At 44.1% G+C, this 15,344-nt stretch overlaps 1 protein-coding gene across 7 annotated transcripts in view; it reads right to left on the bottom strand.

The window, feature by feature from the left end:
* Positions 1 to 15,344, bottom strand: part of DPP8 (dipeptidyl peptidase 8) — a 32,540-nt gene that overhangs the window by 15,424 nt on the left and 1,772 nt on the right. For 4 of the 7 annotated variants that reach the window (XR_008238227.1, XM_052807687.1, XM_052807688.1 and 1 more), the window contains exons 2-11: positions 13,037 to 13,306; positions 11,320 to 11,432; positions 10,189 to 10,362; positions 9,116 to 9,284; positions 7,760 to 7,870; positions 7,252 to 7,380; positions 5,192 to 5,253; positions 4,044 to 4,144; positions 2,746 to 2,923; positions 1,254 to 1,413 (exon numbers count right to left, since the gene is read on the bottom strand). Coding sequence is in view for 6 of the 7 variants with exons in the window: in XM_052807687.1 (XP_052663647.1) it covers positions 1,254 to 1,413; positions 2,746 to 2,923; positions 4,044 to 4,144; positions 5,192 to 5,253; positions 7,252 to 7,380; positions 7,760 to 7,870; positions 9,116 to 9,284; positions 10,189 to 10,362; positions 11,320 to 11,432; positions 13,037 to 13,306 (1,467 nt within the window). In the remaining variant the exon portion in view is untranslated. Of the gene's footprint in view, positions 1 to 1,253; positions 1,414 to 2,745; positions 2,924 to 4,043; positions 4,145 to 5,191; positions 5,254 to 7,251; positions 7,381 to 7,759; positions 7,871 to 9,115; positions 9,285 to 10,188; positions 10,363 to 10,794; positions 10,883 to 11,319; positions 11,433 to 13,036; positions 13,307 to 14,892; positions 15,281 to 15,344 lie in introns of those variants that run through there. The other 3 variants (XM_052807691.1, XM_052807692.1, XM_052807693.1) reach the window with 3 other exon arrangements.

Genomic DNA, 15,344 nt, shown 5'->3' with positions numbered 1-15,344 from the left:
GACAGCTTGCTTGTCTTTTTTTTTTTTTTTTTTTTTTAAGTATTCTGTCACTTGCACAGAAATAGATGTTTTATACTGAAAAAATGGGTGTGCAAAGGAAAATCTCAGGTGTCAAAAATGCAGAATTTTGCAACAGGCTGGGGAACAACTCTGCTTTTATAAGATGGCTTAATTCCCCTTAGAATTAGGGAGATTTAGCAAGAAAAAGAAGTTGGATGCATTCAGAGAAATCTGATCAACCCAGGATATAATACTTTGTGCAAAAAAACCCCCACCAAAACCAAGCTGCATGAAACTAGGACCTCTGGTAAAATTAGGTGTATTTTTTGTGCATGCAGAGCTCAGCAAGTGCCTTCAACACACACCAAATAAACTAAGTATCACAGCATGAAACTGTAAATTAAAGAATACATGCTGTGGAAAAACCACTCTGGGAGCTTTGCACACAGCTATATCATGCATCTGAGCAAGACCAAACTTTGACTGCAGCTCAGAATCACATGGTCCTTGAATTTTTTTGATTGAAATGACTCTTCCTGCATTTCCATTTGCAACAGCTGCCAGTAATTTTCTCCTGCTAACATCTCTGTCTATACAGCAATACCATGATTGTTTTTAAGAGCAGAGAGGAATTCTCTGAATAGTTGTCATATCATAGGTTTTGCTGCCAAGCACACATGTTCATTTTAAGGGGACTAACATGTGGGCCCACTCATACAGGGAGGCCCTCTATGGACCTTTTTACAGTGTGTTCAAACCATGCTCTTTGTCAGCCTCTCTGCTACCAACCTGCTTGTAAAAGCTGACAAGGACTATGTTGGTTTTACTTGCAAAATCAAGTCCTGAACCAATGTGCATCTATTAGATATATACGACCCTTTACATCAGAGGTAGCCATGTTATTACTATAATGATTAACCTCTGGCAAAGTCAGCACACATACAGTCCCAACATTGACAAGGAAAAGCCAACTAAGTGCATTTCACAGTATTACAGGGAGCTTGTTTCCCATCTGATTTCTTGAAACTTTTCCCTCTAGTCCATGAGGAAGAATCAGGGTTAAAACTAAGGCATGCTGAATACAGAATAACCCCTGTACAATTTCAAGAGGAATCACTGTTCAGTGAAGTGCTTTCCTGGACAGCAGCAGGAGTTTCCAATAAGACAGTAATTCCTGCCACCTAGAAGGACATTTATTTCTTCACTAGTTGGCAGCAAATGCCCAATTAAAGCAAAAGAATGATTTCACTTACTTGGAGCAGGGAGGCCTCCACACGACCGCTTATACTTGCTCTCCTTCAAAACTGAGACGACTTTGTATAGGTGCCGGAATCCTGTTTTACACTCAGAGGCAAAAATGAACTCTATCTCATCTTCATGGGTTTGAGGGAAAACATAAAAGATATCATGAATCTGTGGAGACAGAACATTGAATCATTGTTATCAGCAGGACTTTGGCACTGAAGTCACACATAATATGTTCCTCTTACTGCTCAACACAGACAAAATAGTTTACACTAGCAGGCTGCAGCACTGTCCCTTACTGGGAGAACCAGTTATGCTCATGAGCCAGGGGGTGTCTGCAGACAGTAGCCACATATGCTGCACAGCTCCAGGCTTTTTGCTAGTCTAACTCTGAATTCTAGCCAACGAACTAATTAAGTTTTTCTGCACCTGCTTTTCTAGCTTAGATACAGAGGTTGGTCCAGCTGTGCAGACAGCATATGAGAGCCACCCAAAGAAGCCAGAGTTCAGTGGCCTCCTCCATCCAGTGCTGTCTAGAAGCCCACAAATGAAGGGTTATTTAAAGAAAGATGAGCTGACATCATCTTCCCACTCATGAAGATGCCAACTCTTGCTTCAAGGGACAATCTTTTGAGGGACTTGGGAGCATTTATCTGCACAGTATGAGCTGCCAGTCAAAACCCACTCCAGCCAGTAAAAATAATGGAGAAAGGACAACTCACTGCACCATCCTGAAACCATGCACACTACTCATAAGGAGAAAACACAGTATCATAGAGAGTACTCGCTGCATAGGGACCATTCACTGGAAGGCTTTGTGCAAATGTTCTCTGCCAAAAGATCCAACTACCTGTCAGCGATTGATGTTCCCAGACCTTCCTGCACCCTTGCACACCTCCAACGGGATGTCATTTTAGAGACATCAATCTTTATCTGCTGAAGTGTGAACAACACTCATTTTTACAGCATTAGCCTAGCACACCGGTGTCTGGTCTCACAGCACAGGCCCTACAGCACACCTCTGAGAACATTACACACAGATCTATTTCACCAGACCATATGTAGTTAAGGAGTGGTTTCAGTGACTGTTAGCAGACTCTTGGGACTTGTTCACCCAGTATCAACTACATACATCTTTGTTGGCTGAAGAATACTTCATCTGCTGGCACTGCTCTTGGTGAACAACTGGCACCAAGAAGCCAGAGGGTGTCTGGGTAACACTGCGGGCAAGGGGCTGCCCTGGAACGCCAGAGCCCTGGGCTCTGCTCCTAGCTCTGTCTGACCACTATGCAGCCTCAAGCAAAGCAGCTCTGCTTTCAAATCCCAAATCTCTCTGTTCTCTACATACGGTTTTTTACAGCAGGAAGCACAGCATATGCACAGAACTTGCACAATGGGAATATTCTCCTAGGCAGCACAGTAACACCAATGTTGCTCAAGTGCTACAAAAAGGGTCTTGAACAACAAACTGTCAGAGAAGGCTGAAATTCAAATTCTTACATTTATCCATATGTCTGTTGTTTCTTCATAAATAATGAAAGGTGTAACAGAATCTGGTACGGCATCGACAAGTTTCTGTCTTTCCATTGCGTCGTCTTCTGTGGGGATGAATAATGCAGGAGGGATCAAGACTATCTGAAGTCGAGTTTGGGAGCGATCCAGTAAGATGGACCAGATGCTGTTGAGAAGACAGATATTAGAGAAAATAATATGCAACCATGAGTATTAGACAGGTCTGAAAATCTCAACAGACACTCATTAGCACTAGGCATTTTGAGGGAGTCAAGAATGTTCAATTACAGATTAAGCCCAAAGCCACATGTAAAAATTCACCCACATAAACAAATCTCTTCCATAACACAAGAACTTATTTCACTTCATTTCAATATTGCATAAGCACTGCGGGTTCAAAAGTTTAATTAATTCTATTCTCCCAGATTGGAATTGTGCTTTAAGGGAGAAAGAGAAGAGAAAAATCAGAGGGAATATTTAAGTGGAAAAACTTCAATTGAAGTTTCAGGATACTTGTGAAAATACTGTTTTAAATCTATACCTGGCAGAGAATAATACTGGCACCTAAGTGGACTGGGAGCAGACCCTGCCATACTTCTGATGGCTTTGCATGTAGCTCTAACAACAATCCTGCAAAAAGCAAGATAATGTAGCAAATGTGTCCCTGCACTTCTTCCACAGTTGGGGGGGGGTTGTGGAATTAAAAAGGTGAAAGCCATCTTTAGATTCAAGAACTGGAGAAGTGCAATTCTGGAGAAGCTTCTGGTGAGTTAGAAACACTGTACTACATCATCTACAGGGTTAAAAATGACATGCAAATGTAAGTAGCACTTACAGCAGGTTTTCTGATCAGTAAGTCTGGTCAGGAAGGATGGTCCACTGGTTAGGGCGCTAGCCTAGGGCCTGGGGGACCTGGGCTCATTTCTCTCCTCAGCCACAGACTTCCTGTGTGACCATGGCAAGTCACTTAGCCTCTCTGGGCTTCAGTTCCCCATCTGTAAAATGGGGACAATAGCACTGCACTCTCTCTCACAGGGATGCTGAGAGGACACATACATCAAAGGCTGTGAGTGCCCAATACCAAAGCAATAGGGCCAGGTACCAGAGAAAGAGACAAGGAGAACTCTGGTTTGGTTTTGGAAAAATTGTCCTCCTTGCACAAACAAGTTCGTAGAAATGTAAAAATAAAAGCAGGCTTAAGCTTGAAGACGACAGAGACCGCTACATTCTGCTTCTAACTGTATTGCCCCAAACCCTCTAAGCAGAGACAGGATTAACATACGCACTATTTTCCTTCTGGCGTCCACCCAGCTCTAGCAATGTACTCTACTCCTTCAAAGAGGATCTCGAACGGCTGAACTAGCTCTTTATCCACAACATCTGCAATCTGTTGACAAAGCAGCAATTCAGTGACACTGAGATGAACCCCCACAACCAGTTTTCATGCACAATGAGAGTCCGGACACAGAAGACTTCTTCTGTGCAGCTCATGCAATTTAGATTGTTCAGCCTTTGCAACACAGGGGATTCAACCCTGTCTGTAGCCAGATACCAGCATAGTAGGAGAGCTGCACACTACCAGCACAGTCAGGGCTGGGACTTGAGAAATCTGGATGCTGCTCACAAATCCACCACTCGTCTCAGACCAGTCATTGAACACTCAGTTTCCCCATGTAAAGGGGAAGTGATTTGTACCGAGCTATTTTGTAAGGGGTTTTCATCGGTAGATTTTGAACATCCTGCATGACATCCAGTTATCAATGTGGTTCTAATTCATGATATGCAATTCTGCAGTCTGTCCCTGCTGGGAGTGGGGACAAGCCACAGTGGTACCCAAAGGGTCGTGACAGCTTTCCCTGCCTTTGCTGGCTGACATCAGCATCACTATCCCAGCAGGTAGGTGACTGTTGATGGCTGAAGTAGCTCAAGATTAGAGAGGATCCCAATAATGTATGGCTGTTACTGTATCTGCTTAGTAAGATTAATTTCTCAACTGTCCGAAGATCTTGGAATGGGCTATGGAAATTTCTGCACCTGTTAAAAAATCCCAGGGCAAAAGCAAAGTTCATCTCCTTCCATATGTTCATGCTTTTGTAAGGTGATATATTGTCTTTGCAATCAAATTTTCCCAATATCTGCAGCCAATCAAGAGATCTGTCACATAAGGACGTCTAACCATCCACACCTAAAATACTCTGCTCTGCAGCTGAGTTCATAAACCAGTGGTGGGGAAGGAAAGCACAGCCTTGAGAAATACTGCTGCATACACAGACACCAAGTATCTACATAGGAATGAGCCAAGTGCATTGCCTCCAGAGAAGCCATTAAGCTATCACAACCAAGAAAGTTTACTTGTACTGAACTGGAAAATGAATTTTACCAAAAAAGAATCACAGAAATTATATTTGGAAAACAAGCAGAACATAGAACTTACTCTGCCTTCCGCATTGATTGTCACTTCAGATATCTTGAAAGTGACCTTTGGATTTGCTGTACCTATAAAAACAGATGTTAGCAGTCAGGCACCAATTGTTTGCTTCCAAGAGGGCAGACTTGAACTGTGGATTATTGTGGTGTTATTCATACAGAACTGGAAAAGGCAAACAGCAGAATGCTCTTTGATCAAATAGCCTACTTGCATGTGTGAGACAGCAAAGAACAAGGCAGGGAAAAAAAGACTGCAAACATGAGGCAAACTCAGTGAATGTAATCCTCAAACAGATCTGATCAAGAGCCATGCTACTGTAACAGGCAGTCTTCTGTCCCACAGTCAAAGGATGCACATACTAGTCGGAAGCAATGCTCAGGAGTGATCAGGACAGCAAAGCAAGCTTTGGTTTACTGTTTGGCTGTTATTCTTGAGGTCATGCATAAAAAGCGATCCAGTGCTAAAAAGCATCTTTGAAAATTAGAGCAACTCACTCTTAAAAACCTATTGCCATAACTAGTGCAGTTAAGATAATAAAGCTATGTATTTGTGTTGAACACTGAAAATCTAAAGTTAACTCTTTACACAAAGCCTGCACAAAGCAGCAACTCATCCTGCCATACAACTTGCAGTGTTAAATGCTGGGACTTGCTCCACAGCAAGAAAAGAGGGACTATAAAGAATAAAGCCGCTGCCAGTTGATCCACAAGAAGACACATGTGGCAAATTCCACGTACAAATTCCAATATTGTCAACGCTGCTGTGAAGTACTCCTGCTTCGTCAACGTGGTTTATACACAAAACCTGATGCACTGAGGTGAAATGACTTGCCCTCAGCCACCGTGCTGGCCTATTTAAGCACTTACCTTCTCCCTGGGAAGAATTTTCTACACTACCTCAAGCTTTGCCCTCATAACAACCCACAGAAAAGGGCTATTGCCCCTGCAGCTCAGACTAGAAACTAAGGCCCAGAGATTAAAACCTAGTTGTTTTATTTAAAGGGATTTGGGCTTTGATTGGCTCATTTTCCTAAACTGCTGAAACTTAGCATTGAACAAAGCTATGACAAAATACCCTCAGAAATCTGGGTGTACACAAGCGCTGAAAAAACACAAGGAGTCATCTCTCGCTTCCTAGGCTAACACTGAGCCTTTCTTCCTCCTTGAACCAAGTAGTAAATCAGGATCATAAGCAGAAAACTTTTCCCAGTGGATCAGGGAATCTGCAAGATCTGAATGAATTCTGCAGTCTGGGAAGGTCAGCCAAACAGAAGATATTTCTCCAAAAAAATAAAGATTTCAGGAGTGAGGAGAGTGAACCACTGTTCTCTGTGAGCAATAGCAAGGATATCTCAGAAGAACAAGCATCAGACTGTCAAATTTGCCCTATACATCTGACACATGCCAGTGAATCAGCTCCCAGCAGGTCTGCTTAAGTCCTGCTTCCCTGCTTCCAATGGCACTCCACTTAATATGCTTCAAGCCTGCCCTCACTCCTTTACTGCTGAAGCCTCCAGATCATTTACTGTTTGAAAATACGACAACAGGGAGTTTTCCTGGTAGGCTGTAAGCATGCTGAGTTTGTTGTTCAAAGTCCAAGAGCAATCATGGAAACCAGAGTCCTTCAGAACTTGAACTACCAGGGCACTGCCAGCAGCTAAACAGAAACCCTCCCAAAAAAGCAAAAGGCCACAAATCTACAGCTATTTCCTCAGAGACACAGGGCTGTAATGAGAATCAACTCCTCAACAACTCAGATCTACCAGGAACTGAGACAGCAGCTCCAAAGTAGTGACAATCAGATAGAGTTTCCACCAACTCCTGAGACACCCAGACTCAGAGCTCTTAGTAACCACATGGCTGGAGTATCAGCACAGTCACCAGTGACTAACCTAACCTCCACAGCAGCAGTTTCCCCAAACACATTTCCACCACCTGGACACCAATTCAAAGACTATTCAACACCTCTCCAACAACCCCCTGCTCTAGGCTAGGAGAGTCACTGCTGTCAGGCACATGGAATAACGTGTCTCACAGAAAAAGAGATGTAAGGTATCAGGGTCTCACCAGTTTTGGGGTACCGGAAGGAATCTGTTTTTCTTGTCTCCAGCATGGGCGATGTGACATGAATAATTTCCACCTCTGACTCATCATTTTCTTCATAAAGAATTCGAAGAACTTTACCCCCATTCAGTGCTGTAAATGAATTAACATTTGCTGGTCAGAACAGTTCTCATTATTGGTTATTGCAGGTATCAATATTCTCTCAGGACCACAAGCAGGTTGGAAGGATGAAGAAAAATCCAACAAAGTCTCTGATTTGTGTTTCATTTAGCAAAACACTCTGAGACTCTTACAACTCCTACCACTGTTGTGAGAAGGAATGTCTCTTCCCCCCATAACGTGCTCACAAGGCCACTGTAACTTGCCTGCCTCTGCAGATAGTTCAAGAGGAGCTATAAGGTTCCTATCTTGCATAAAAACAAGTAACAGAAAAAAGTAATGCTGCACTGGACAGCACCGCAGAGGGGCCACTACCTGTGCCTGTCAGACACACTGAATCCACCACACTTACTTGGCTGTGCCTTTGGGCTCCACCAGTAGCCGGTGTATCTATCAAACTCCTCCTGCAGCACAAAAGTAGCCACGCCAGCAGATTTTGGATCCTCCTCAACATTGTCCAGTTCTAAAAAAAGACACAAAAGATTTAGTTCATGATGTACTGCAGAATCAAACCAGTTCTGCATTACCCCAAACATGGCCCAAGTTCACCCCTTGGGAACAATTACACGATAGCAAATCTGACTTCTCAGCAGATTTGTCTTCTGCTTCCACCCTGCTCTGTTGATTTATTTAGGAAGGATCTAACCCTCTCTGACATGGCAGCTTCTTTTAGGAAAGGAAAGCCAAGCCATCCTCCCTTCTTTCTTTTACCCAATTAGTCTCTCAGTTTTCTACGTACTAGTAGAAGAAAGAAAATATTCTCTCTACCTGAGATCAGTGAATTGGAACCACAACTTTTAAGACAATCAAAGAAAAAAAACCCGAAACAAACCCTTCTGAACAACTGAAACTGAAAATATCAACATTCAGAAAAATGAAAGCATCAGTATTTCATTCACTGTACAAACCAAAAGTAACAGACTTACATAACATCTCAACATGATGACATATCCATAGGGCTTCAATATTTTTCCTGTTACCCTGGAGGTAACTTAGCAGCGCTCCATAAATAATTATCATCTGAGAAGGAGTCATTGCTACAGTTTATTTTTAATGTACTTACATAATATTTTAATATTTAACATTTAAATAAGCTAAAGCATTATTCTAAAGTGTCAGAAATATTAATTTAACTAAAATTTAGATGATCAAGTTTAAATACAAAGTATGATTTAAATACAAAACACAATCGATTTTTAAAAAGTGTTTTATCCACAATTTCCCATTTTCCTTCCTCCAGGACACCCATCTAAAACAGAGTTGGAGAGGGTAACAAGCAAGGACCCAAGTTACTGAGTATGAGGGGCCAGCAGAAGCCACAGTGCTATTCAGAAACTGTCTATATTGTTTCTAAAAAGCCCTGCAGCCTTATTTCACTGACAGAAACCTTCCTCCAGCTCTATTCCACCCACAGCTCCTCCACACAAAAAAGGCAGTTCCAGTAAAAAGGAATGTGCTGTGTTTCAGTAGTAGAGCCCTTCCACATGTATTCAACAAATAACTCATTCTGCCAGATTCCACAGTGCAGGGAAAAGAATCAGCCCACAATATCTGCACTAGAGGAAACACATAGAACATGACAAACAAGGTGGAATAAACAGTGGCCTTTCCCCCAGATTTCAGAAGAACCCCTAGTGCCATTGCTTAATTCAGTCTAGCAAAAACAAGTGCAGAAGAGGTGTGGAGATTTTAACTGAGGATGCATTACCATTGTGCACAAATGTTAGTCTCCTTTCTTCTCTGGTTTCTATATTAGATATCCAGATGTCATTGCTATGGATAAATGCAATCCAATTTGGATCAGCTGGACAAAGCTTGGGATCCATACGGATATTTGGACAACTAGTCTCTACCAGAATGGGTCTTAAAGGCTGTTGCTGTTTGAAAGAAAAAAAAAAGCACAGTAAGCAATGATAACACATGGACACTTATAGAAACTAACCTGGATTATCAGAAGGTCTCTAAGACCACAGTAGTGTGGACACTGACTTCAAATACACAGGTTTACAGCAGAGGAATCTATCCATCTTAAACACAGAAAAATACTATGCAGGTATTTTATAGGGAAAGTTGTGCTTCTACCAAGGTTGCACAGATCCCACCAGGGCTTCTTTCACCAGTGCTGAGAATTAGCCACAAATCAGAAGGCAGCTTGCCTAGAGAAGCCTGGCACACTCTTAAAAACAGCACCCTAAAAAGGGGCTGGCAGACATACAATCTCATCCTCCAAAAGCAACTCAGGGTACAGTAAATTCCCCTTGACAACAGGGTTAGACAGACATCAGGCATCTGTTATAATAACAAGAAATTATTTCAGCTTTGAAGTCCAGCTTCAGCACCAGCAGAGCAAAGGCTGCTTGTTCTGCAAGATATACAGCCAAATCTTGTAACACATACAGCACTGGCTGCTGAACAGTGACCTCTAAACCACAGCTTGGGAACAAAAGTTGTCTCTGGTGTGACTTCTGACTATGCGAAAGAGCACAGAGCCTTTATGTTGCTTTTTATTGGCATTGCTACTTATGAAAAGTCAACAAAATCTGGTGTCCTGCCTTGCTGCCATGGTTTCTACCATTTCTTGTAATTCTCCATCCGAGTTTCTACAACCATGGAAATGCATCCCTATGGAGGACTTCTCCACATTTCAAGGGTCATCAAGGCTACTTGCCATGCTAGTGCAGCAATAACTGATGATCGCACTCTGCTTTCACTCCAAGCCAAAGGAGCTTCTAGCCAGAGGAAAGTAGTACTGCACGAAACAGGAGAGATGAGTAAACTCACAGTGAATCCGTGAGGGCCTCCATCTTTTACGTGATAAATTCCACTCCCAGCCTGAAACAGAAAGGTGCCGCTTTCTTGGTGGTAATCATAAGAGGCAATCCCAATGGTGCCAATTCTCTTCCTCTCCCGTAGCAGCTCTTCTTCACGAGAGTACATCCCATAGTCTAGGATGGCCTGAATATGGGCAGAGAAGTACCATCAACCTCTGCTGTGTATGTCTTACTATACTGTCAGAGTATCTCTGCATGCCAAGCTTCCAGGAGCAGATGGCTGCGCAGACACCCTCCTCCTCCAGAATCCTGCTGGCGGCTAGAAGCCTGCTCCTGCTTGTGCCTCTGCCATCGGCACTTGTAGGTGCAGGCCATGATTAGATCCTACACAACTGTAAACCTGACAGCCACTTCTCCCATACCAAGGCCAGCATTATTTCCAATATACACTTGCATAAGAAAGATCAGACTGAAGGTCTGTTATTTCTAGAACAAACAGGAGAGTCTTTGCTAACTTTTGCAAAGATACACAGTGACTGGTCTGGTGGGAGGAGAGCACAGCATGAATTTTATGTCTGGCTGACAGCCTCAGGAAATAACATGGGAAAAAACACACCTAATTCCACATGGGGTTTGTCCCACCTCCTCCAACCTGCCACGGTGCATGGGGTGGGACTGGTGCAGGCTTGCTATGTACAGAGGTGAAAAGCGGACACACGTTCCAGTGAGTGGGAAAGGGATCCTCTGCTCCAGCATGAGTCACCGAGCCCCTGGTTGATCCTTAGGGGACTCATCACTCCCCGCTGCAAGACAGGGATTATTGGAGACTACAGGCTCCTTCAGCAATCCCCAGGATCTCACAGCAGAGAATTTGATGCAAATTAGTACTTGCAATCTCTGCCGGCAAAGGAGGAATCATCCAGCACACACAGTTTTTATGACGCACAAAGGCTGTAACTCCAAACACCGGTGAGAAAGCTGTGCTTGTTTTTGAGATGGCTGCAGAATCAGCCAAGTACAAGGAGAATCTTAAAACGTTTGAGACAATGAACTCCAAATTTTAACAATGGCTTATAGGTGCAACCCTAAAGCCTGTGTACTTGCTACGCTGCCAAGAAGCACGGAAGAAATCAGGACCCACCGGAAAAAGATCCAAAAGAGGCTTCCACGAAAGCAACAGGACAGCAGCTTTGTTTATGGTTTTGGGAATTTCAGAGTAGAAGAGCGTGTTCTCTCTGTTCTCCCCGGACATTGCTATTGTGAAAGTGAGGAGGAAAAAAAAAAAGTATATTAGCTTTCTGTTAATAATCCAAACACTCTCAAAGGATACCAAGGAACAGTTTCACAGGCCCTTCCTACCAGAGAAAGTACTGACAATCTCTGCACTGCAGCCTCGCTCTGGGAATTCCCCGCTTCACAGAAATGCAAGTCACGGAGAAGGCAGAGAACAAGGAACTACACCCAGGCTTACCCCATGCTGTCTGAAGCATATCTGTATCTTCTTGAAGGCTGGGGGCCACCTTTATTTTATAAGCTTTTAAGATCAAGGAGGGCCTTTCTGCTATTCCCCTGGCTGCAATACAGCATGACGCAGCTGGTGTTTCACAGATAACATGTCTTTAGGAAAATTTGAACATCCCTTTCCTGCTCCCCTCCCTCACTGCTATTCAGATTTCTGAAAGATCCTGCCAAAGCACATGGGGATCAGCCCCGAGGGAGCCAGGTGTGCCCCAGGGAAGACCAAGTCTGACCTACAGCTCAGGAAGTAGCACATAGGAAACCAGAGCTCATCTCAGCTGGGGTCAGCCTTAACCCACCCTCACAACATGCTTGAACTCAGCATCATTCAAGGACTATGACCCCCACCCTCTGAAAAGGGGAAAAAAGAGACAGATCAGCAGCTTTCCGACTATGTCACTGCACAGCACATGCAAAGACTCTGTGAATCACAAATCAGAGCTTAAGCAACCAGCCTGAGCAGCAAGCAATGGGGCTGGAACACGGTGCCGGCTCCTCGGCCTTTGCTCTGGCCATTGCTTCTCCCCCAATCCAGTTTTTCATGGACTTATGTTGAGCTAGTGCAGCTTTTGACAAAAGCATTCCTCTACCATAAGGCCTGCTCCAAAAAGCCACCCAGAAGGTTGCTCACAGTATCATTTACAGTGCCAAATCACTTCAAGCACAGCTGCAATTTAGAAACGCAGATATATCAAGTGAACACTAATTACTGAAATAATGCAGAAATGAGGCACTGAGGCCAAGAACAATAAATTACATGAAGTTCTTCACTATCAAGACCAAAAATGTTGAGAAAAACATTTACTCTTTAAGCTGCCCCTGCCCTACACTGCTATTTATTCCCTCCAGAATCCCTGGAAAACCTACTCCATCAATAGCGGAAGCACAAAGGACTCTCAAAATTACATTTATAATCTCTGTTTGGAAGGAAACTTTGAAAGAAAAAAAGGTTCTACCCACTAGTTGTAATTAAGAGAAAGGAGATCAAACTGACACAGCTTTTGGAGAGGGGATATCGTACATGGAGTGAGAGGAAACAGACCAAACAAACTTAACCCATCCTCCCAGCTAGGGAATGTGTCCCAAAGGACGCTTCACAGTTCTTTTCCAGCTCCAGCAGGCCTAATGGGTCACCTCCAATCACACCATTTCTGTGGGAGATTACATTGCAAGTTTTAATGAGACATTACAATCATGATCATGACATCTGACCAGCCAATCTGGCCTGAAATCCATCCTGATTTAACTGCCGGAAACACCCAGCTTTCAAGAACAGTCAAACTCGAAGAACCTCTGCAGTGACTATTTAGTCAAGACACAGGCTGTCGCAGCAAGCTTACCCAGATAGTAGATCCTATCGGAATGAGGTCCTTCAGGATCATTTTTCTTCACAAACATGAAGTCATGAGGGGCTTTTGCCATCATGTACCCATGATACTTCCGCGTATCTGTGAGCAGTTTCCGAAGCTGGCTCCAGGAATGTCTCTCTACATAGAAAGGTTCCAGTTTTGGCTGCTCCTCTCTCTGGACCTGCTCCTCACTGCCCGCAGTTTCGAAGATTTCAAGGCCCGGCTGTTCAGTTTCCATGGCTGCTGCCATGTTGCATGTTTCTGGAAGAACAGAATAGCAGAGGTTCAGCATTGCCTTCCAGCAGCCCAGCAAATATTCACTTCAGACTCCCAAAACACACCACAGCAAAAGCGCTATAAGAAAACCACCAGTTCATTGGAGAAAAAAAACCAGCAGAATGAAATGGACTAGGAAAGAGATTTCTGCTCTGGAAAACAGGCTGCCATCGCTCAGCCTTTCAGAATGGGACTAAGAACTTCACAGAGCCACACAGATTTATTGTTGTTTGCCTCTGCCATCCCCCTCCCCCCCCAACTACTAAGTTCATGAATTGGATAAGTTCTTCCCTGTTAAGCTCCTACCTGCTTCTTCCTCCCTCGCTACACTGATATTAGAACAGGGGACAATTAGGACTGTAGCAAGATCTGGAACAACCAACTGCTTAGAACAAACATTAGTAGTCGATTTGGAACCACCAGGTCACACACAATGGGCCTAGGCAACTGCATGCCCTTATTCCCATTATTCTCCCATAATTTCTTGGGTTCGTTTGCATCTCCTTTCAAACAAAGCTCAGAAGAGTCTAGCAATGATCATCACTGTTGTATCATCTCAGGGATATAATTACAAATACTGTATGGATAAGACTCTTCCAGAAGTGTGAAGAGATACCAGAAGAAGGGGGACACAGTGAAAAAAGCATTTTCCAAACAGATTTATCTGCAGAATAAGTCTTATCCTCCCAAAGAGGTTGATAATTTAGCAGATATCTCTTCCTGCACTCAGCTTTGCTTTACAAAAGATATATGAGCTGGAATAACAGCCCAGATGTCTGGCAAGAGGAAACCAAGTCCTTCCACTGTAAATCCCGGATCTGAGGGCAGCTCCAAAAGGATCCAAGCTATAAACTCCTGCCACATAGTTCATTACTGGAGAGACCAAAGCATAAGGATTGTCAATTCTCAAAAGAAGAGAGTTTTACTACATATAGAATGGAAAGGCTGCAGAACTGTTCTGCACATTGCTAGGGCAGAGCTTGGTGGCCCGAGCCTGACAAAAACACTAATACAGACTAAATAAAGCATTCCCATTGGCACTAAAGGACCACCAAATCTCAGGGGATGGGCTTGGGCAGCACAGCTACCTGAGGCAAAGCTCCCTGACAGACTGGCTCTCCTGCTGCTCTACACAGCTGCTGAGATAACTCATCACAGATGAGTAAAAAAGAGACGACCTACACCTTGGAACAAACCCACTTCAACATAAATTGCTAAAACCAAAGCAGGACAAGTCTGGATTAAAAGTTTGGTTCCACCTTTGACAATACAAACAAAACAGACACAGGTACTTCTTTTGTCCAAGCTATTTACAACACAAAGACACAACACAAGTTATTAAACAGCCCTGTAAAACTGGAAGGAGAGTTCAAGCCCATACACAGAACAGTGCTCTGCTCAGACAGCGCTAGAAACCAAGAATGAGACTTCAAACCTGAATTAGAAAACTTGCATCTAATTTGCAGAATTCCAACAAAGAAAAATCTCCTTTTCCCACCTACACCCAGATGCTGACATGTCTTAACCCGACCTATTTCTCACACTCCCCTCTCAAGAAAAGAGATAAATACCGAAGAGCAGTAGCCTTTAACGAGCAAACAAGAGTGAGAACAGCCACCCGGCAAGGTGAGGTTAGTCCAGGGTAACACGAGGATCTGCCTCCCAGGAGATCACTGCGGGATCTCTACCGCAGCTACCTTCTGCCACGTGAAGCATTTTTTTCCACCTTCCTGCAGCCAACAAAGAGAGACCGCCCAATCCTTCACACCAGCTCAGGGGACCCTCCAGCACTACATCACCGTAGGACGTCTCGTATCCGCAGGGTGCGACGGAGGGGCAGGTCGGGCCTGAGCGGGATGAACGGCCACAGGTCTGCCCTTGCCGCCGAGGACGGAGGAAGCGGGTAGATCCCGGGAGGGGCCCTCCGCGGCAGGGGGCAGCGGGCAGGCCTGGCCGGGGGCGAAAAGCCACGCCGCCCCGGGGCAAGCCCCCCTTCCCCCTCCTCCCCCCCCACCCCACGGGG

This window comes from Harpia harpyja, chromosome 14 (genome assembly GCF_026419915.1).
Source record: "Harpia harpyja isolate bHarHar1 chromosome 14, bHarHar1 primary haplotype, whole genome shotgun sequence".
Classification (NCBI taxonomy): Eukaryota; Metazoa; Chordata; class Aves; order Accipitriformes; family Accipitridae; genus Harpia; species Harpia harpyja.
This window is presented reverse-complemented; position numbering and strand designations above follow the sequence as displayed.